Genomic DNA, 22,348 nt, shown 5'->3' with positions numbered 1-22,348 from the left:
TCCTCCATTTACTAGTTTTGTGTTTTTGAGGAAATGGCTTTATCTTGCTGTGACTTTAATTTTATCACTTATAAGAAAGGGTTGCTATGAGAGTTAGATGATTAATATATGTAAAACATTTAGAACACAATGCCTGACACGTACTAAATGCTCAATAAAGATTGGATACTTTTATTTTAAACACATTGGATCTTCAAAATAATCCTAACTAGTGAACATTATCCACAGAAGAGGAAAGTAAAATTAAAAACTATATTTTTTTATACAATCATTTATTTTAAAATCAGGTTAAATTGCTAGGAAGTGATGATTCTGAATCTTTGACTCATTTCCAGGTTCACCTGATATTAAACTCCACAATTTTGATAAAAAACATAGTATGAAATATATGGTTTATGCCAAAATACAGGTAGAAGATGAGACTGAAAAAATACTAATAGATTTTAAATTTTGGTCTGCTAACCAGATAAATGAGTAATAAAACAAAGAAACAAATCAGTTTACCCTAAAAATTTTATTTTAAGAGTCCCAACAATATGGGCTATTTAGGATTAAATTGCTCTATTCCATAATAATGTGGTTTACATTTAATCATCAAAGACCATGAAAATATAAAAATCTATCCAATTTGGAATTATTTATTTTTACTAACATCCAAATTTCCCACAGGTATTAAGCATTTTCAAAGCCTTCAAAGTTTAAAAAATCCACATTATATTTCTCTGTTCTTATCCAAAGACCAATTCTACCTAGGCTTGTTTCTTATTATGCAAACATTTTCAAAGCTATGCATACAAATAGCAATAAAAGTTAAGCGAGGCATCTGTAAATTAGTACATAAAAACAAATACAACACGTTTCCCATTTTTACTTATCTTGAAATAAATCTTTTCCCCCATTCTTCCAAACCATAATTACCATGGAAACAGAACAGCAAATTAACTGAAATAACATGGTTTATGATGTGCACAATAAGATGGAACATCTCACAATTCAAACAGAATGATAACAGTTGCATAGTACATCTGCATTTAATCTTAGGCCAGACCTTTTAATTTGAGTGGCTGCCATCTATACTTCAGAGCAGAGTGGAAAAAACAAGATAATCATAGAAGTGATTCAAGAAACCTATATACATATATCTGTATTCTCAATTATACAGAGATTTCAGGCAAAGTATTATTTGTTCTAAATTATCTAAATAATTATCTCAATTATCCATTTTGCTATGGATGTATAGATACAGTTTTATGATGTTAATTACTCAAATTTATATAGGAACATTCTTTTTATAGTAAGATCAATAAAATGTAGAGATTGAAAGGAAAGACTACATTATGAACTAAAGTGCTTCTGTTTTAAATCATCTTTATATCTGACAAGCTCTTCTAGAATATAGCTATTCAAATACTTCATAAAACCACCTTGCATAAAATGCTACATATATCAATTTAAAAGCTATCTTTAAAATAATTTAGAAGGCTTCTAATATCCCTTCACAAGCTGATCTGTTCAATTAGCTTTCCCATGGATCCTATTCCAAGGCCCCAGTCCAATTTTGATAGGACCCAGTTGCTGTGCTAGGGAGCAGAACTCTATCTACTGGAGTCTTGAGTCAGCTTTGCAGTTTTCTGTCCTCTACATGTACAGGCAACCCAGGCTCCAGTGCTTTCCGTTTAGAATATGGGATCATCTCCTAAGCATAAAACAAGATCCCATCACAAACTATGCCAGTGTTTTCCAGCCTCACATAAAACTCCACATGAGCTCCCGATTCTGTGAACTGTTCATTGTTGCCTGGCCTACAACCATTCAGCTGTGTTGATTCTTTTTTGAGCAATAGCATGGTATAAAATTTTCTCAACTTAGTTTTGGCTTCTAGGTGACTATTCACTCCTTGACAGGGAAACATGCAAGTGGTTATGACAAACCTATTGACTTTGTGGCTTTTTAGTATTAGAAACTTTTAATTTATTAGCTAGACTTGAAGCCATTTTAATGATTAATGTTTGTGATACTGAAATATTTCCAGTATATGATACAACTTTTAAAACCATAAATTCACTTTTAAGTATGTATCTCATAGATAGACAAGTTCCATTTATTATAAAATTGATTTATTAAAATTAGTTGAAAATTAATAGTTCTGGATACCACTATGCCAAATTTGCTTATAAGTCATTGAAACTTTAAAACTCTTTTAACTATTAAGGACAATACTCAGAACATCCTAACCAAATTCAACTAATTTGATAATTTTTTTAAAAAGTGCTGAGTAACTATCATATTAGAAAGTAAATGCTTTGGACTAGTGAGTGAACATTAAAAACATCACTTTGAAGAGAGTGAAAACCACCAAAGTTGGGTTAAGTGTGAATAAAAGATTACTTAATATACATTTTTTTTTTCAGTTAAAAGCAAGAATTTCCCTACACTAGACTTTAAATTTTTGTGGAGCATTATCTTCATAAACCTTTATCTAAAAGGTTTTTCTTTCCTAAAATAGTTAAATAAAAATAGTTCAATAGCATTAGCTATTGATATATAACCATGACTTGTATATTTTCTGATCAATTTATGCCTAACAAATATATATCTATAGCATTGACTACCTGACTTCACCAAGCTGTGTTTTGAGGAAAAGAATTATTTCATTTTTTACTTGCTAAAATTAATACAGAGGTTTCTGCTTTACAGTTCTCCACTGGTGAGTTCACAGTGTCCTTGCATCTCAACAACTCTTCCCCATACTGGGTTCTACATGTAATAATTTATTCAGAACATTTGAAATGCTGTTTCTTTTAAAAAGGAGGTCACTGGAGAACACTGAAATCAGATGAGGCATTAAAACAAATTTAATGAAACTTTCAACAAATGAAACTGGCAGGACACAAGGCTTTACAGCAGGAACAGTTGTCCAAACTGCTTATTAAGATAATCTCCTGCTGAGCATTTTACCTCTTATGTTACTTTCCCTGTCCCCTACTGTCTTGTTTTTGTTAGGCACTTTTAACACATTCTGTACTGTCTGACAAAGAGAAAGAAAGGGGTACTGAAACAAGAAAAATACTTTTTAGAAATAATAAAAGGCACAGTAACTGTCTTTTTTTCTAAATAACAACACCTGGACCCCTTATCTAAGGCTTTCAAAGTTATTTCCACAAGAAACTATAGGCAGCAGCGTGCTGCACCCAATGGGTGATCAGTACTAGACAGGTGACTGATGGTCACACAGGAAGACCCTTTATGGTATTTTTAGGGGCCTGTCTCTCTTACCTGGGAGTCATCATTTGACCTGCAGAGAACTAAAAGTAGGGTAGCACTTTGAAAAGTGTTTATTTAATATTAGAAAATATATTCTTGTACCCAAATCAAGATTAGGGCCTTTGGATGGGTTTTCAGATAATGCTGGGTAATACACATTAGTATGGTAATACACATGAGCAGTTCTCATCAGAGAAGTGGTCTATGGCTGTGGCCAGTGAGTGGCCTCTTCCATCCTCACTCTACTGCTTTTATACTGCTGCTGCCACCTTGCCACCACAGCACCCCACCACTGAGAACTCTTTTGGGATAGTGGTCAATCTTTATCACCAGAAGAGGGTTATTAATTTGGCACTTTTGAACAGTTTTATTTTATGTAGCAGACGAATGTCTTTCCTTCTAATACGTACATAGGGCTGGCATGGTGAAAAGAGAGAACTGTGCTACACCCATGACAATCTTGAACAGAATTGTTTTTTTAAAATGTCCCATTAACTTTTGAATTTATCTCCTGTAGATATGCTTAGTTAACAACATGAGCCGAGTACACCTATCCCCCACAGGTATATTTGAGGAAATAACAGATCCGGCTATTAGTTTATTCACCAAAACATACAGTTTAGGTCCTGTGTGTTGTTAGAGAAGCACTACTATTATTATAAATACAATTTTGTTAGTAATAATATCAGTAATAACAGCTAACAACTTTTCTTTATCTTAGCCCAAAGACCGAGAAGCAATAATGACTAAACACCTAAAATGAATTAAAGATAAATGTCAATGTTTTTAAACTTATGTCCTTATATAATGGAGCTGGCATACCTATCTTCATTTTTTTCCATTTTTATTTGGTTTTGATAGGAGTATCTTCCTGTTTCTTCATAGGTATTTTGATTAGACCATGCTGATTTTCCATTGATTTGAAGTTTTGCAAGATCACTTCGAAGCCTTTCATTCTCATATTCCAGTTTGTTAATGGATGTATGCCTTGAATATTCCCTGTTAGTGAAGTCCACACTCTAGAGAATGAAATAAACTATCATTGAATAAATTGGTCCTTATAAATGATGCATATTTTCTATGTTTGGACACATGTGCTTTAAGGGCCTTTCATGTGAGCCAAGTAATGCAGTTTTATTTTGCTCACTTCCTAAATGCTCCTCCTTCCTCTCCTCACAAGAAGCAGATACTCAGTGACAATAGCTGCTGAACACATTCACAATGAAAGCAGGGCACACAGTACTGTCTGTGCTTCAATAGTGACAAGGTTTACTCTGTGCATTATCATTCTCTACAACAAATTGGCCAGAGTTAAAACTTATGTGTTTATAGGTATACCTCCTAGTGTTGATAAATAATGGAAACAAAATATAAAATTCAACTTTAAAGGAATATTTTTTCTGATTAAAATAACTCACATCCTTATATAAAATATGGATGATATTAAGAATAAATGTTCCATACTACCACCACTCAGTGATAACTGGTAATATTATATCTTTCTGCCAATAGGAAATACATATACTCAACAAAAAAGTCAATATAATAATAATGTATGGATACTTATAAAATTATAATAATAATTACAAAATTATAATGTACAAAGAGCAATAAAGTTTTGGAGTTTTGGAGACTGTTTTTTCCCCATTGAAAATTATACATACTTTAAAAATAAGATTTTTAATGACTGCATCAAAGAGGTATAAATGAATTCATTTAATCATTTCTATTACAGAAGATTTAGTTTGCCTTCAAAATTATAAATAATACTCTTTGATTTTCTTATGCACGAATCTTGATATTTCTTTAGATAGATTCCAAGAGTGGGGATCACTAGGAAAAACTGTATGAATGTTTCTGAGGAACTTGATTAAGTAATATGATTTTTTCCCCTATAAATTGGAGAAACCCAAGTATCATAATTTCACACCAGTAATGTATTAGGGGCCTATTTTATCACACTAACAATAATTTAATATTACTAACTTTTAAAATGTGCTACCTTGATACATTAAATAGTAACTTATTAGTGAAGTTGGTTATATTTTCACACTTTTCTGGCAATATCCACTCCATCTTTAGTTGGTTGTCTATTTGTGTTCTTTGCTCAATTTTCCATTAGAGTGTTTATGTTTTTCTAATCTGAAATAATTTTCTAATATTAGGGATAATAATCCATTGTTTAATTGATGATTTTTAGTGTATGATGTGTTTTATCTAGAAAGTTTTTTCCATTGTTTAATTGGTGATTTTTAGTATATGATGTGTTTTATCTAGAAAGTTTTTTTTAAGTGAAATCTATTGTCTTTTTCCTTTGTGACTTCTTCACTTTTAAATTGCAATTTTCTTTTTATCATAAAAGCAATGGTACTATCTTCTATTTGTTTCATAATTTAATTCTTTAGTATACTTGTAATTAATTTGGTATGAGATTAAAAATAATAAATTATTCTAATTATTCAAACATCCATTTAATCATTAATGGATTATACTAAATCTATATAGAGTGGGGTCTGATTTAGGATCATTATATCCTGCTGATCCTACAGATGTGATTATGCCAGCACCACATCTGGTAGGGGATATTCAATTTTAATGCAACCTCAAAATAGAAAGTGAAGCATGTTTAAATCACAGAAATGCGTTTTAGAGTAAGAATAGAGATTTCTGAGGCTTTTAAGTTAAATACTATAAGAAAATTTCCTAGTGTCTAAACTTCTCAAAAAGTTTTAAGAGATAGTTTATATTTCAAAACAAAAACTCATAACATATTTTACATGAAGCTATGTCATCCTCCTTATCCTATGATTTGCATGTCCACGAGTAGCACAGCTGCTGATTAAATAATTGTTTTCTGATTTCAGAGGTAATATTTTTCCACAAAAAGCATAACTTAAGAAAGCATCTTTTTTGATATTTCAAAGTCTGTGGTTCAAAGTCTGTAAGACTATAAATGATTAGAGCTTACACCTTTCTTTTTGAAGTTCCTAAGTATAAAGTTTTGAGTGCCGTTCATATAGGCTGCCACCCTGTAAAATCATTCCAAATTTTCTAAATTTTTGACTAATTGCACATTGAAAATTATCCATATAATCTCATATTAATATCAAGGCTGATAAATATGTGTAGAAATACATACATAGTATATTATGTATTAAATATGTTTGCCTGTTTATCTTTTTATTCAAAGGCCAAGTCTGCTTACTACACTTTCTTTTACTGCCTATTGCATTTTGGAACTTTAGTAAATATGTAAGAAGATCTCATTATTGAATGGAAGAAGATGTTCCAGGAGAGCAAACTGTAAATTTTTTTATTAGTCTATTATATTTCTATATAATATTGTAGTTCATTTTGTCATAATCATACATGCCTGGAATATGATTTGCACCACTTCAGTCCCTAGTACTTCCCCTTTCCCACTCCTCTTCTCTCCCTTGAGCCTCTTCCTCTATTCCACTTGTCTTCCTTCTATTTATTTATAGTTTTTGAAAAAAAATAGTGCTTTATATATAAATGAAGGTGAAATTCACTGTGGTATATTCACATATGTACACAGCATAATTTGGTCAATTTCATTCCATCCTTCTTCCCTTTTCCTTTTTGTCCCTCCTTCCTCTCCTTCTTAATCCATTCCACTGATCTCCCTTCTATTTCACAAAACAATCGTGGGTGGGTTACATGCTTCTTAATCTTCAAACAAGGTAGTCTTTGAGAAAAGAGGACCTTTCTGTTAGGTATTTCTGTTAGGCCTTTGCCTTTAGAATTTTTCAATATTTACTCTTTTGAGATAACAGTGTAGATAAAAGAACCATCTATAATCTTTTGCTTGGAACCAACCTAGATGCCCTTCAATAGACGAATAGATAAAAAAAAAAATGTGGCATTTATACACAATGGAGTATTACTCTGCATTAAAAAATGACAAAATCATAGAATTTGCAGGGAAATGGATGGCATTAGAGCAGATTGTGCTAAGTGAAGCTAGCCAATCCCTAAAAAACAAATGCCAAATGTCTTCTTTGATATAAGGAGAGTAACTAAGAACAGAGTAGGGACGAAGAGCAGGAGAAGAAGATTAACATTAAACAGGGATGAGAGGTGGGAGGGAAAGGGAGAGAGAAGGGGAAATTGCATGGAAATGGAAGGAGACCCTCAGGGTTATACAAAAGTACTTACAAGAGGATGTGATGGGAAAGGGAAAAATAATACAAGGGTGAGAAATGAATGACAGTAGAGGGGGTAGAGAGAGAAGAGGGGAGGGGAGGGGAGGGGAGGGGGGATAGTAGAGGATAGGAAAGGCAGCAGAACACAACAGACACTAGTATGGCAATATGTAAATCAATGGATGTGTAACTGATGTAATTCTGCAATCTGTATACGGGGTAAAAATAGGAGTTCATAACCCACTTGAATCAAATTGTGAAATATGATATATCAAGAAATTTGTAATGTTTTGAACAACCAACAATAAAAAATTAAAAAAAAAATAAAGGAAGAAGGACTGCTCATTTTAAAATTAGAGTAGATTTGCAGTAAACATAAAGAGGCAGAGTCTTATAAAATTTCATCCTCTAAGGGGAAAAATTCATAAAGGCAAATCTGATTGAAAAGGTAGACCACAAACTTATCTTTGGATGAGATTAAAAATATGACTCCAGATAAGACGTCTGTCAGTCAAAATATATAATTATTAATGGTTTGTTGCTCAATTGAAACTGTATTTAAGATTTTTCTATAAAATTAGATTATATCTATGACTATTTTGGGTTCAGTGTTGATTTAAAGCAATTAAGAATAATAGCAATAATTTTTAAATACCCTCCAATTTTCTAAATGTACCATAATTAGATAAATGTTATGAACATAATCTAAAAGAATCAAACAGGTAATGTACTTATGTTTTATATTTAAGAACATATTCCATTTTTCTTAACAAGGTTTTTTGAGCTCTCTTGTTTTGTGTTTTCCTTAATTTTTTCGTAATTTCAGAAATATATCCCCACTAGGTGGTTATCATTTGAAAACACACTTTAATTAAATTTCATCTGTATTTCTTTCTCCACCCTCCCCTCCAATCCCATTCTCCACCCCTGCTTTTTTGGTAGTACTGGGGATCTAACCCAGGACCTCATGCATGAAATACAACTGAGTCAAGTGTTCTCTCACTGAGCCCCACAGGGCTACCTATGTATTTCTGATGGGTTCTTTTATTTAGACCTATTATTCAATTCTCATTTTTTAAAAAAAATTTAGAGTTCTATAATTTTAATTCATTTCTTTGTTTTTAGAAGGGTTAAACGACCTGGTGCCTATCTATTGGGAAAGGTTAGAATGAGGCAATTGAATTATTGAAATGCCTGAATTTTAGCATTTTGCATGTACGTTTTTTCTTTTTAGTTATGTATATTTGTTCTGGTTTGGAAGTGAGGTGTCCCTCAAAGCTCATGTGTGAGATAACAAGAAAGTTCAGAGGAGAAATTATTGGGTTATGAGAGCCCTAACCCAAGCAGTGAATTAATCCCCTGATGGGATTCACTGAGTGGTGACTAAAGGCAGGTAAAGTGTGGCTTGAGGAGGTAGGTTATTGTTGTGACTCTGGGGTATATATTTTATATCTTTTAAGTAGAGTCTCTCTCTGCCTTCTGATCATCATGTGAGCTGCTTCCCTCCATATAATCTTCCACCATGACGTCCTGCCTCACCTTAAGCCCCAAGGAGGAATGGAGCCAGCTGTCGATGGACTGAGATCTCTGAAACTGAGAGCCCCTAAGTAAACTTTCCTCCTCTCTAGTTATTCTGGTCAGATCTTTTAGTCACAACAGCAAAATAACTGACTAAAACAGTATTCAACAATAATAATTAGGCTCACAAAATATTTCTACAGAAAGAAAGATTTTAGTGTACTTTATGGTTACCATGTTAGTTTACAGTACGTAAATGTATATTTAGTCATTAGGAGGGTGCTAATTTTTATGCTACTACTTTATTTAGCTAACTTATGGATACTGAAAAGCAAACTAGTTTTCTTAAAAATTACCATAAATTCTAAGGTCTGATTAATTCAGTAAAACTTATTACAGTTTCCTTAAATCAAAGTAAAATTAATAATTACAATGACTGGACCAAGTAAATATAGAATCAAAGAAAATTATCAAGATAAACTTGATTATTTGTTAGCAATTGAGGAGAAGAATAAAAGAAAACCCCTGTTTTTTCTATGCAGTCGAATTTTAACATAAACTCAATGAAAACATCTCTTGCCAAGCCAGGAGCCTCTTGCTAGTTCTCAGATACTCTTAAGCATCTCACTGAGACCCAAGGGAACTTAAGACACCAGCTGGTTTTCCCAGCAGAACATTCCCTGCCTAAAAACAGGAACTGCATAGCCCTGTCCATACACTGGTGACAACTGAGTGCAGACCACCTGCTCCTTCCACTGGGTGGGGTCCTTTTGATAAACTGTCTCTCTCCCTAAGTGAAAATGAGCAGGAAGCTTCACAGTTAGTAATGTAGAAATATTCTTGAAGCTATAGCTATTTAAATATGACCAATTAGAAGATCAGTAATTTCCTTGTCTAGAAAGGAAAATGGAATTATTATTTTAATGTTATCCAAATATAACAAGCATTGAAGGCTTAAAAATAATGATGTAAATATTTTGTTTCTTATTGCCTGAGGTGAAATTTCAGTACCAGTTGTTTAAACCCATGTTTATTTTTCCTTTCCAATTATTTCAGAAATAACTACCTTGATATGGGATTTTTTTCACAAAACAGATATGATTTTTTAAGAAACTAGAAAAAGTACAACAAAATAAAACAAACCAGGGAAAAGAAATTAACTGATAAAAGCTAAAAATAAATGAAGTGGGTAAAAAAATAAATTGATCTAAAAGTCAATGCTTTCAAATAACTAATAAAATGAATAAAACTCTTATGATTCAGAATTAAAACAAAAGATACATGTTTAGCTATATAACATTAGGAATAAGAAAAGAAATTTAAAGAATATAAAAATGATGAAAAGATTGTAGGCTATTACTAACTGGTAACAAGAAAACAAATTGAAATGGGTAAAGATTTCCTAGAAAAATACAAATTATCAAAATGAACTAAGAAGTAGTGAAATTTTTGAATATACCAAGAACCTAAAAGAAAATATAAATGAAATTTACCAAGTCTGGATGATTTTACAGCTAAATTCTTTTTTTTTAAATGAGGTAACTTTTTTTCTTATAGCTTTATTTTATTCATTTATTTTTTATGTGATGCTGAGGATTGAACCCAGGGCCTCACACATGGTAGGCAAGTGCTCTACCACTGAGCCACAACCCCAGCCCACTACATTTTTTTAACCTTTAAGGAACTGATAATTTCAATATTGTTTAAACTACTCTAGACTACTTATAAAATGAGAAAGCTCCCAATTTATATTATAAAGCCAGTTTAACTTTGAAAAAGAGAGAACTATATACAAATACCATGTATACTTACAGATCTTAGTTTATAAGATCTGTTACTTATAAAACATTAACACAGAGAATCCAGGAATACATTAAAATTCCTAAAGTATGGCTATTATGAATTGAATTGTATGCTTTTAGAAAATATATGTTGAAGTCCTAATTCCTAGTTCCTCATAATGTGTCATTATTGGAAAGAACGTCTTAGAGTTAAAATGAGGTCATAATGTGGGCCTTAATCCAATGTGACTAGTACATAAACAGATACACATGGAGAGAAGACAATGTGAAGAAACACAGGAAGCAGATGCCCTTGTGAAATCAGAGATACATGAAGAGCACCATGCCAGCAAAGGATTGAAGTGACACTTCTGCAAGCCCAGGAACACCAAAGATTGCTGGCAAACCCTCAAAAACCAGGAAGCGGTAAGGAAGAATCCTCCCATATGGATTTCAGATGGAGCACAGCCCTGCTGACTCCTTAATTTTGGACTTAAAGCCTCCAGAATTCTGAAAAAATAAATATTCTGTTGTTTGAAAGCCACCCTGTTCATGGCCCTTTGTTATGGCAATCCTCATCAAATTAATACAATGACTGAAGATTTACTCCAGGATTCTAATTTGGGTCAATATCAACCATAGTTTATTACGCATTAACCAAAGTTATTACACATCAACAAATAAAAGAACAAAACCCATGATGTCATCCATGCTGATAAAAACTGGCAGCAATTCTTAATTAAAATTCTAAGTAAAACAGGAATAGGAGGATTTAATTATCAAATGAGGAAGTAATGTTATACCAAGCAAAAATGTAGATTTAAAATCAGAAACAAGAAAATTTGCCAGCACACACTTTATTACTTAATATTTTCTTGTAAGCTTTAGCAAATGCAGTGTAACACACACACACACACACACACACACACCAAAAAACAAAAACAAAAACAAAAAACTGTTATAAATAGCGGGAAAGAAGTGATACAACCATTTTTGTTGATAAGATTATATATCTTAAAAACATAAATACCTCTAGTAAAAATGTTATTAGAATTAATAAAATAATTTGGATTTTTTTGTATATTGGAATAGGTTTCTAGATATGGAAAAGGGAAAATATTTCCATTTATAATAATAACAAGAATTGTGAAATACCTGGGAAAAATTTTTTTAAAAGGCACAGAACCAACATAAAGAAAAACTATAAAATATTTTTAAAAACTATATGAAGAAACAGAAAACCATGCTCTACTCTTAGATGGAAAAACTAACTATAATAAAATTTCTAGCTGGGCACAGTGGTACACATCTGTAATCCCAGCAACTTGGGAGGCTGAGGCAAGATGATCTCAAGTTCGAGACCAGCCACAGCAACTTAGATCCTAAGCAACTTAGCAACACCATATTTCAAAATAAAAGATGATAAATAAAGGACTGGAGATATGCCTCAGCGGTTAATCACCCCTGGGTTCAATCCCCATGCCAAAAAGAAAGAAAGAAAAAAAGAAAATTAAAATGCCAGATCTTTTAAAATTAATATATAAATTTAATTCAATTCCAAACGTAATACAATAGGAAGTTACGAGAATAAACTGGATAAACTGAACTTAATGTTGATATAAACAATTAAATTTTGCTATTTTTTTATCAATTCAAAATTATAACTCAAATAGATTCAAGAGTTGGATAAAAAATATAAAAATCTTTGAAAAAAGCTCTAAAAGGTTATATATTCATGTAGAGGTTGGGAAAATCCTGTTGTTCAAGAAAAGAAACTCCAAAGCAAGAAATTTTGGACAAATAAAAGTTTAAAACTGCATGATGGCAAAAACATCATAAGTAAAGTTTCAATCAATCAACAGATTTATAAAATTGCTGTTATAAATAAGAAATAAAAAACAAATAACCCAAAATAAAAATGAGAAAAGACTATATTCTCATTCATATTAATACAAATTGCCAATAAATGAATAAAACTATACTCAACTATTCTCAGAGAAGTGAAAATTAAAGTCTATTGAGAAATTATCTTATAACCATCATATCGACTGTGTTAGTCAGCTTTTTATCCCTGTGGCTAATACACTTGACAACAACAACTTAGAGGAGGGAAATTTTATTTTACATAATTTTTGGAGTTCAGCCAGTGGTTAGCCTACTACATTGCTCTAGGCTCAAGATGAGGCAGAACATCATGGTAGAAGGGTATGGTGGAGAGCAGCTTCTCACCTCATGGCAGGCAAGAAGTAGAAAGAGAAAGGGGAAGGGGCTACAGGGAAGATGAACCCTTCCAGAACACAACCCCAATAGCCACACCCCACCTACCTACAGTTATCACCCAAGTTAGTCCATTAAAACTAGGTTGTATGAGATTAGGTCACAACTCTCATAATCTAATTTTTCCTCTCAATATTTCTGCATCAACACAGAAGCTTTGAGGAAGAACTCATTTCCAAACCCTAACACTGACACAAACTAAAAAGAGCAATAACACATATTGTTGGTAAGGATCAAAGAGAGAAAGTTAGAAATATGATTTAATAACAGCCATTAAAATGAAAATACATTGTGAATCAGCAATTCCAGTTCTAGGAAACCATTCCAAGACCATGTGTGTGTGTGTGTGTGTGTGTGTGTATACATATATGTACATACACACATGTATATACATGTATACGTATATACATATATACACACACATATATACACATACATGGATTTTTATATTATTCACTTAGGCAAAAAACTGAAAGCAGAGTTAAAATTATTATGAAAAATGTTTAATAAATTTTGATACATTTATATCATGGAATATTATAAAATATAAATAATGAAAGACTTGAACCAGTTGATTTGGAAGGATTCCAAGGGATATACTTTTTTTATTAGTGTGTAATAATTGTATAGAATATTGGGTTTGATTGTGGTGCATTCATATATGTCTATAACATACTTTGATCAATTTCATTCCCTAGTACCTCCCTTACCTATCCTTCCTCCATTCTCCTGCTCTCCTTTCCCTACCCTACTGGTGTCTCTTCTGTTTTCCATCAAATCCTCCCCACCAAGACCTTTTTTTTTTTTCTTTCTAACTTCCACATAGAAGAAAAAAGGTATGACCCTTGACTTTCTGAGTCTGGCTTATTTCATTTAACATGATGTTCTATTGTTGAGCGAACAAAACCAAGACATACAGAAGTATGTAATTCTTATTTTTGAAAATGATAAAATCCATAAATAGGCCCATGACTACACACACACACACACACACACACACACGCACACACACATGAAAAAGTACAAAATGATAACATATTTTAACTGGTGAGTGGGGTATGATGTGAGTAGAGGAATGAAGGAAAGGGAAAGGGGCTAAAGCAAGCAAAAAAATTACTTCTGAAATTACTAGTATGTAAGTTATGAATCAGTTTATAAAAATTATGTGTATTTTACATGAGTATATTTTTTCCTAGAAAATTAGGAAAAATGAAAACATGTTTACTGTCTTTTACAAATGTCTATGTAGGGCTGGGGTTGTGTGGCTCAGTGGTAGAGCACTTGCCTAGCATGTGTGAGGCACTAGGTTTAAACCTCAGCACACATAAAAATAAATAAATAAATGTATTGTGTCCATCTACAACAAAAAAAATTTAAAATGTCTTTGTATATAGTCAAAGGCAGCTTTGTATAATGCATATATAATATATTTACATCTGTAAAAGAACACCCAACTCACCTTTCTATATGTGTAAAAGAAAAGTGATTGAATACTACACACTGCTTTGTTAGTACTAGATATCTCTGAAGTTCCAGTTAGGATTAGGGATAGAGATATAGATAATTAGCTTCTTCTTTATATATTGTTTGTATGTTTTATTTCTTTTTTTAAATTAAATTATTTATTCTAATTTGTTATACATGATGGAAGAATGCAACTCATTTCATATTACACATATAGAGCACAATTTCTCAAGTCACTGTACACAAAGTATTTTCACACCATTTGTGTCTTCATATGTGTACTTAGGGTACATCCACCATCATTCCTACCCTCTGCCCCCTCTTTTTCCCTCCCTCCCCTTTGCCCTATCTAAAGTTCCTCCATTCCTCCCATGCTCCCCTCCCATCGCCATTTTGAGTCAGCATCCTCATAACAAGAAAACATTTGGCCTTTGGTTTTTTTGGGATTTGCTTGCTTCACTTAGCATTATATTCTCCAACTCCATCCATTTTCCTGCAAATGCCATGATCTTATTCTCTTTTAATGCTGAGTAATGTTCCACTGTGTATATACACCAAAGTTTCCCTATCCATTCATCTATGGAAGGGTATCTAGGTTGGTTCCATAATTTAGCTATTATTAATTGTGTTGCTATACTCAACTCAAAGTGGATCAAGGACCTAGGAATTAAACCAGAGACCTTGCTTCCACCTAATGGAAGAAACAGTAGGCCCTAATCTACATCATGTTGAATTTGGCACCAATGTTCTTAATAAAACTCCTGTAGCACTAGAATTAAAACCAAGAATCAATACATCGGAATGGATTCAAACTGAAAAGCTTCTTCTTAGCAAAAGAAACAATCAGTGAGGTAAACAGAGAGCCTACAGAATGGGAGCAAATCTTTACTACAAGCACATCAGATAGAGCACTAATCTCTAGGATATATAAAGAACTCAAAAATCTTAACATCAAAAAAACAAATAACCCAATCAATAAATGGGCCAAGGAACTGAACAGACACTTATCAGAAGAGGATATACAATTAATCAACAAACGTATGAAAAAATGTTCAACATCTCTAACAATTAGAAAAATGCAAATCAAAACTACTCTAAGATATCATCTCACTCCAGTCAGAATGGCAGCTATTATGAAGACAAACAACAATAAGTGTTGGCGAGGATGTGGAGAGAAAGGTACACTCATACACTGCTGGTGGGACTGCAAATTGTTGTAGCCAAAATTGAAAGCAGTAGGGAGATTCCTTGAAAAACTTGGAATGGAACCACCATTCGACCCAGATCTCTCTTTCCTCGATTTATATCCAAAGGACTTAAAAACAGCATTCTACAGGGACTCAGCCATATCAATATTCTATGTTTTATTTATTTAAAAAGTGTTCAAAACAAATAAATAAACAAAACAAAATACCTACAGGTGCCAGAATGAAGCAAACTGAGAGAGGGCTGTGATGACCTTGAAAAAACATCTAAAAACATTCAGATTGAATCTTCAAAATAATACAAATACTATTTTATGATTTAAAAAATACACCCATGGAGCCAGGCCTTACTTAATTTTTTGTGTGGCTAGAGTTTAGAAATGAAACATCTTAGGTGACAAGCAGCCTTTTTCATGTAGCAGATAAGGAAACCATACATGTTTTACTTTTTACCCATTTATACTCCAATTACAGGATCCATAACCATATTCAGAGAAGGTGGCAGAATGTTTCTAGATGCTTCTACTCTGCTAGAATATGGACTATTCTGAGAACAAGAATATCACAGAAATATAGACCCATGGCTTGAGAAGGCAGTGTGGAGAATGCCTAATCCAACTCCCTCACTTTATCACTGAAGAAACTGAGGCCAGGTTAAGCAATTATAATCTCATATCTTATCCTCTTCATTCTTGACTGACAGAAAAATCATTTTAAAACTTCTCTCAGAGTAAATAAATGATAAACATGGAACACTGGTATATTAGTTCAATGAATTAAAAATTCTCACATAAAAATCAACCATCAACTGTTAAACAATGGAATTGAGACACAGAACCTGCTTAGGTTGCCTTGTGCAAACCTTTAAAGCCATCAGTTCATTCATTCATTTATTCATGCCTCTTTGTATTCAACCAACATATATCAAAGACTTACTCTACACCTGATATTGTGAGGTGCTGCTGATACAAACAATAGAACATGATCCCTGATTGTCATCCAGTGACAGGCTACAAAACAAGTCAGACCAAAACAGAAACCAAATGTTGATGAAATAATTCATTCTAACTGGGTTTTGGGGAGTGGCTTCACTGAGGGGAAGGTTGACACTTAAATCAGGCATGTAGGATGTAGGACTTCAAGGCAACAACAAGAGCAAAATGAGGAAACAGCATGTTTGGTATGTTTTGGGAAATTATCAGAATTGAGCCCAATCCAGGAAAAGAAGAAGGGAGAAAACTAGAAATTAAAATGTTCCAGCCTGAAGATAAAAGTGAATTCAACTGAAGTGTAAGACAATTTGCCACTCCAACTCCTGCATGCCTGATACATGGCAAGTGGTCAATAAACGGTATCTGGGTAAATCCACTGTGTAAACTCTTGTTCAATTTATTGAATGAATTCAGCATATTACCATATATTGCCCAGGGTCTAAATCTCCCATCATTCCTTTTAGATGTGTGTTTTCTGTTCTGATAGCTTTATATCTCATATCTGAGACCTGAAAAATGAGTAGATAAAAGGAAATGTAAAATTCACAGTGAAAACTTGTAATCTTATTAAAATTAAGGATGCACAGAAATATTTTCTAATTGCAGTGAAGGGAAACACTTCACCTTAGGTTTATCTACTGGGTACTCTTATTCAGATCTTCTATCTTTGGCCAGCCCCACTGTAACCTCCTCTTATAAATTAAAAGCACATACTTATGATAATGATTCACTTACTTTTCCCCCTTCTAGTCCCAAAATTCCATTTCTCATTGATATTTTCTATTGTATACAAATTATCACCACAAAAATAGTTTAAAAATCACACTTAAAATAACACCATCTATTACATTTCTTTAACACCTGATTAAGTTTTCCAATATGTTACACATATCTTTCATATTTAATTTTGTTCTTTCTGGTATTTCTACCAAGTTTCCTTCCTTGTTTGTGACACCTTCATTTTGTCTTCTTATTTTTTTTCTTTCCCTGATATTTTCTACTTGAAAGTACTTGGATATGGTACCTGTCCTTTTATTTATTTAAGGCTCATTTCTATATAAAACACTTGCTTTAAAGATTTACTTTTGTAAATTACTAAGTATATGCTCATTGACAACATCTAGAAAATATTTAAGAGTAAAAAGTGAAAGTAAGAATCATTCATAATCCAACTACCCAGATCACTAACCCAGCTTTAAATATTCCTTTCCCACACAGCTACCACTGATGCTATTATCTTGTTGTTGCTGTTTTCTTGTGTGTTGTATATGTTAATCACAGTTTAAGGCTTATAATTGGGAAAAGGCTGAGTCTCTTCTGTTTCTGTAATATGCAGGATTTAATAGTCACCCTATTTGTGAAGTGATCTTTGTATGCTTAGAAAGTTATTGAATTTTTTTCAATAAATGTTTTGTGCTCTGAAAACATCTAGATTTGGAGTAAAAAAGGCAGATAAATACTGTGTTCTCAATAGCAGGTTACCAATTTGATTATGAATAAAAGATTGAGAGAATTTAAAAAATAAATAGGAAGGAAGGATGAAAGCTAGGCAGGCCTGGCAGAGAGGGAGGGAGAGAGAGAATAGAAGTTACTTGTGATATTTCAGTATTGAGGTACTATTGCTGTTTTTCCTCAAGCACGAGGCTATTTATTGAGTGAATGTTCAGTAAATATGATTTTCATGTTAGAGCACACATTTTTAAAACCCTAAAGGAATTCTTATACATGAAATGATGGGTAGGAAATGTCCCAGAAAAACTGGAATAGTTTTTTTTTTTTAATAAAAATGTTAGTGAACAGGACATATAGAAAACAACTGAGAAAGAAAAGTTTAATTAGCACGTATGTGGGAGGTGCTCAAAATATGGTTACAAGAAAATGGTAGGATGAGATTTAATGACATTACCTTGCACTGTTGCTTATTTCCCTAATTCTTTATTTTAGGAAACTTTATCTCACAATGGTTTTGTGATTCTACAAAGCATTTCTATGACAACACAGGAATTTCTGTGATGCCAAGTTCTAGAAACAATACCAAGCAATGCAATGCTTTTATGAGTCAATAACAAAGCCCTCCGTGAGCACTGAACAAGAGTGTGCCCTGGAAAAGAGCTTTCTTCTTGCTTGCATACCTGTTGCTTTGCTAACATTTTTTCTTTTATTTCTAACTCCATCTTTAGCTGTCTTTCCAAAAGGGCAGCTTTCTTCATGACAGTTGCTATAGTGATCTCCTTCTGATGAAGCTCCTCTGTTAAGTCAGAGATTTCATTCCTCATTCTTTCCTGCTCAGAGCTGTGGAACTCTTCCTCTGGATAGAGCTGGCTTCTTATCTGCAGCACAGATACCAGAAAACATGAGCAAATCCATTTATTTGTAGAGTAGCTCAAAGCTTTTCTTGGCCGTGTTCAGTTAGTTCTCCTATCCTAAAACTTGAAGAGGACCCACTGTATCTTCCTTTTCTGATCCATGCAAAATTAAAAACAGGTACTTAGGGCTGGGGTTGTAGCTCAGTGATAGAGCTCCTGCGTAGCATGTGTGAGGCACCAGATTTGATTCTCAGCACCACATATAAATAAATAATAAATATCCATTGACCACTAAAAAAAAAAATTTAAAAAGGTACTTACATGATTCATTTACTTTTTTCCTTCCAATTTCAACATTTCATTTATCATTTCTATTTCCTACTATATACAAATCATTATCTACTACTGACATTACTTTGGAAGGAACAGAAAGAATTATCAAGTGCTTTTTTATGGAAAAAAATTGGCTTAAAGAGGTTAAATGACTTGCTTAAAATCATAAAACTAGTAACTGATAGAGTTGAGACTAGAACTTACAGCTTTTGGCTTTTAATTTGTTGTTTTTTCTTTTTTAAATTAAATTATGCTGTACTATTTGTCACTAAATGCTGAGATTTTCAGAACCAATTTATAAAACATTTTAAGCTTAATGTATTCATGAAAATGCATTACCTCCTCCCTGTGAACTCTCTTATATCCTTAATCTTGGCTATCTTTCTAAGCTCATCTGGAACTTCTCTTGTCCTTCCAAATCCAAGCAGGCAGCAAATTCTATCTATTCTACTTCAAGCTCTCCTAAATCTTGCCTCTGCTCTCTGTTCCTACTGCTACTATCTTGACCCAGCCTCCTAGCATCTTTCTAGAAACTACTCATGGTTTCTAATTCTTGAGATTCAGAGATAAAATAAATGATCATCAATCTCAAAAAAAAAAAATTGTCCATGGGAGAAACAGAAAAATAGACAATTCCAGCAGAGTGAAGTAATCAATGTTAGCAGTATGTAGTGGATAGTGCTTAACACAGCCTGGGGATGGATTCAGGACAGGATTCCCAGAGGAGAGGGCATCGGACCAAATACTGATGAATGAATGGAAACCAGTCAGAAGACGGAGATGGAGAAGGACTCCCAGAAAACAATGAAGTGAAAACATGGGGGTGAATGAGTAATGCACACTTAGTGGACTAAAAGGAGTTTGGAGTGGCTAGACCAAGTACATTTTGAGGAATAAGGCTGCAGAGGCTAAGTGGAGTTGAGTCACAAGGAGATTTGTAGGAATTTACCCCAAGGCATTTACTAAGAGGTTTTTTTTTTTTTTCATTTAATATTGAAACTTTTTAGTCTATAATCTCTAAAAGAATAGGAACTCTGTTTCTCTCTTAACATAGCTAGATAACATAACAACATATAAAAACTTAATTCCTTCACATAATTCACATCATCAAATATCCATGAAGAATTCAAATTTAAAATTGTATTAAAAATGTATCAAGTGTTCTTTAAGTGTTATTTAATTGACTTAGGCTCTAAATATGGTCCACCCCTTGAAACTGGTGCATACATCTTTTTAAATCCTCTCTTTATGTGTGTTCTAAATACTTTTCATGCTTCATTTTTGTTTTCAATTTCCACAATCTTTTTCTGGTTTGTAGATCAAACCATTAAGGTGCATGACTTTTTAATCACATTCCTGGTGAAAGACAGTTGATTCCCAGACCTGTTGTTGTCTTGCCCATTGTGCTCAGCAGCATGAAAGGGGCTTTTAAGATGGTTCACATGTTGGAAAAAGCTGGGTTCTAGGGAATGATATCTAGAATAGAACGACCTGACATGGAAAGTACACATGTCCAGAGGCAAATCTAACACATTACCAGGTTTTATACCATCTATCTTGTTTTAGTCAGCTTTTGCACTGCTGTGACTAAAAAGAACTGACAAGAACAATTTTTGAAGAGGAAAGTTTTTGGGGGGTTCACAATTTCAGAAGTCTCAGTCCATAGACAGCTGGTTCCATTCCTTGGGGCAATAGGTGAGGCAGAACACCATGACGGAAGAGTGTGGTAGAGGAAAGTGGCTCAGTAAGTTACCAGGAAGCAGAGAGAAGCCAACAGAGAGGCCATATGGGCTGCAACCAGCAAAGCCATAGAGGCAGAACTAATTACACAAGCCCTTTGGAGAGAGCATCATGATGCCATGTGCCCACATGCTGGACATGGAGCTACAAGATTTGTTTGCCTAGCTGTACTTAGGTCTTGCTTTAGTTCCATTCCTTCTTTCTATGCCCTAATTTCTCCTTTATGAGATGGAAATGTTTACTCTGTACCTGTACATATTGGATATATGCAACTTGTTTTTGACTTTTACAGGGGCTCACACTTAAAAGAGTTTGCCTTGAGTCTCAGTGGAGGTTTTGGACTTGTACTTTTGCATTGTGAGATAAGCATGAGGTTTTGGGTGTCAGGGACAAATATTATGGTTTATTTTAGCTGTCCCCTACAAATTTATGTGTAAGACAATGCAAGAAGGTTTAGAGGTGAAATGATTGGGTTATGAGAGCCTTAACCCAATTGGTGAATTTATCCCCTGAAAGGGATTAAGTGAGTGGTGACTGAAGGCAGGTAGGGGGTGTGGCTGGAAGAGATAGGTCATTAGGGGGGTGTGTCTTGGGGGTATATATTTTGTATCTGGTGAGTAATCTCTCTCTGCTTCCTGATCTTCATGTCTTGATCCACTTCCCTCCACCACACCATTCCACCAGGATGATCTGCCTCACCTGGAGCCCTGAGGAAAAGAGGTAACTGTCTAAGGACTGAGACCTCTGAAGCCTTAAGCCCCCAAATAAATTTTTCCTCTTCTAAAATTGTTCTTGTCAAGTCTTTTAGTCTCAGCAGTGAAAAAGTTGATGAAAACACCTCACTTGTCAGATTCCATTTTTTTAAGAGAGAGAGAGAGAGAGAGAGAGAGAGAGAGAGAGAGAGAGAATTTTAACATTTATTTTTTAGTTTTCGGCAGACATAACATCTCTGTTTGTATGTGGTGCTGAGGATCGAACCCGGGCCGCACGCATGCCAGGCGAGCTTGCTACCGCTTGAGCCACATCCCCAGCCCTCAGATTCCATTCTTATTAATAACATTTTTAGAGTTTCAAAGTTGGACATGACCTTAGAAATCACATGGCCTTAACCATAACATTTAACAGAAGGTAAAGAAAAAAAGACTGAAAGGGAAGAAAACTGACTGGGCCTAATTCATGCAGCTCCTGAAAGCAAGTGAGGGGAGTAGGAGACTGGAGTACAAACATGGTAACCCCAGGACAATGTAACAAATCTCCTTTCGTTTCTTCTGTCTTCAGTTTTCTTCCCTTATAGTTTATTTG

The 22,348-nt window shown here is 33.6% G+C and overlaps 1 protein-coding gene across 1 annotated transcript in view; it reads right to left on the bottom strand.

Moving 5' to 3' along the window:
• The window catches only part of Deup1 (deuterosome assembly protein 1), a 72,937-nt gene that overhangs the window by 6,157 nt on the left and 44,432 nt on the right, over positions 1-22,348 (bottom strand). Inside the window, exons 8-10 of the mRNA XM_034637107.2 lie at positions 18,800-18,997; positions 17,090-17,176; positions 4,087-4,283 (exon numbers count right to left, since the gene is read on the bottom strand). Of these exons, the coding sequence (XP_034492998.1) occupies positions 4,087-4,283; positions 17,090-17,176; positions 18,800-18,997 (482 nt within the window). The remainder of the gene's footprint in view (positions 1-4,086; positions 4,284-17,089; positions 17,177-18,799; positions 18,998-22,348) is intronic.

The sequence above is a fragment of the Marmota flaviventris genome, chromosome 9 (genome assembly GCF_047511675.1).
Source record: "Marmota flaviventris isolate mMarFla1 chromosome 9, mMarFla1.hap1, whole genome shotgun sequence".
NCBI lineage: Eukaryota > Metazoa > Chordata > Mammalia > Rodentia > Sciuridae > Marmota > Marmota flaviventris.
This window is presented reverse-complemented; position numbering and strand designations above follow the sequence as displayed.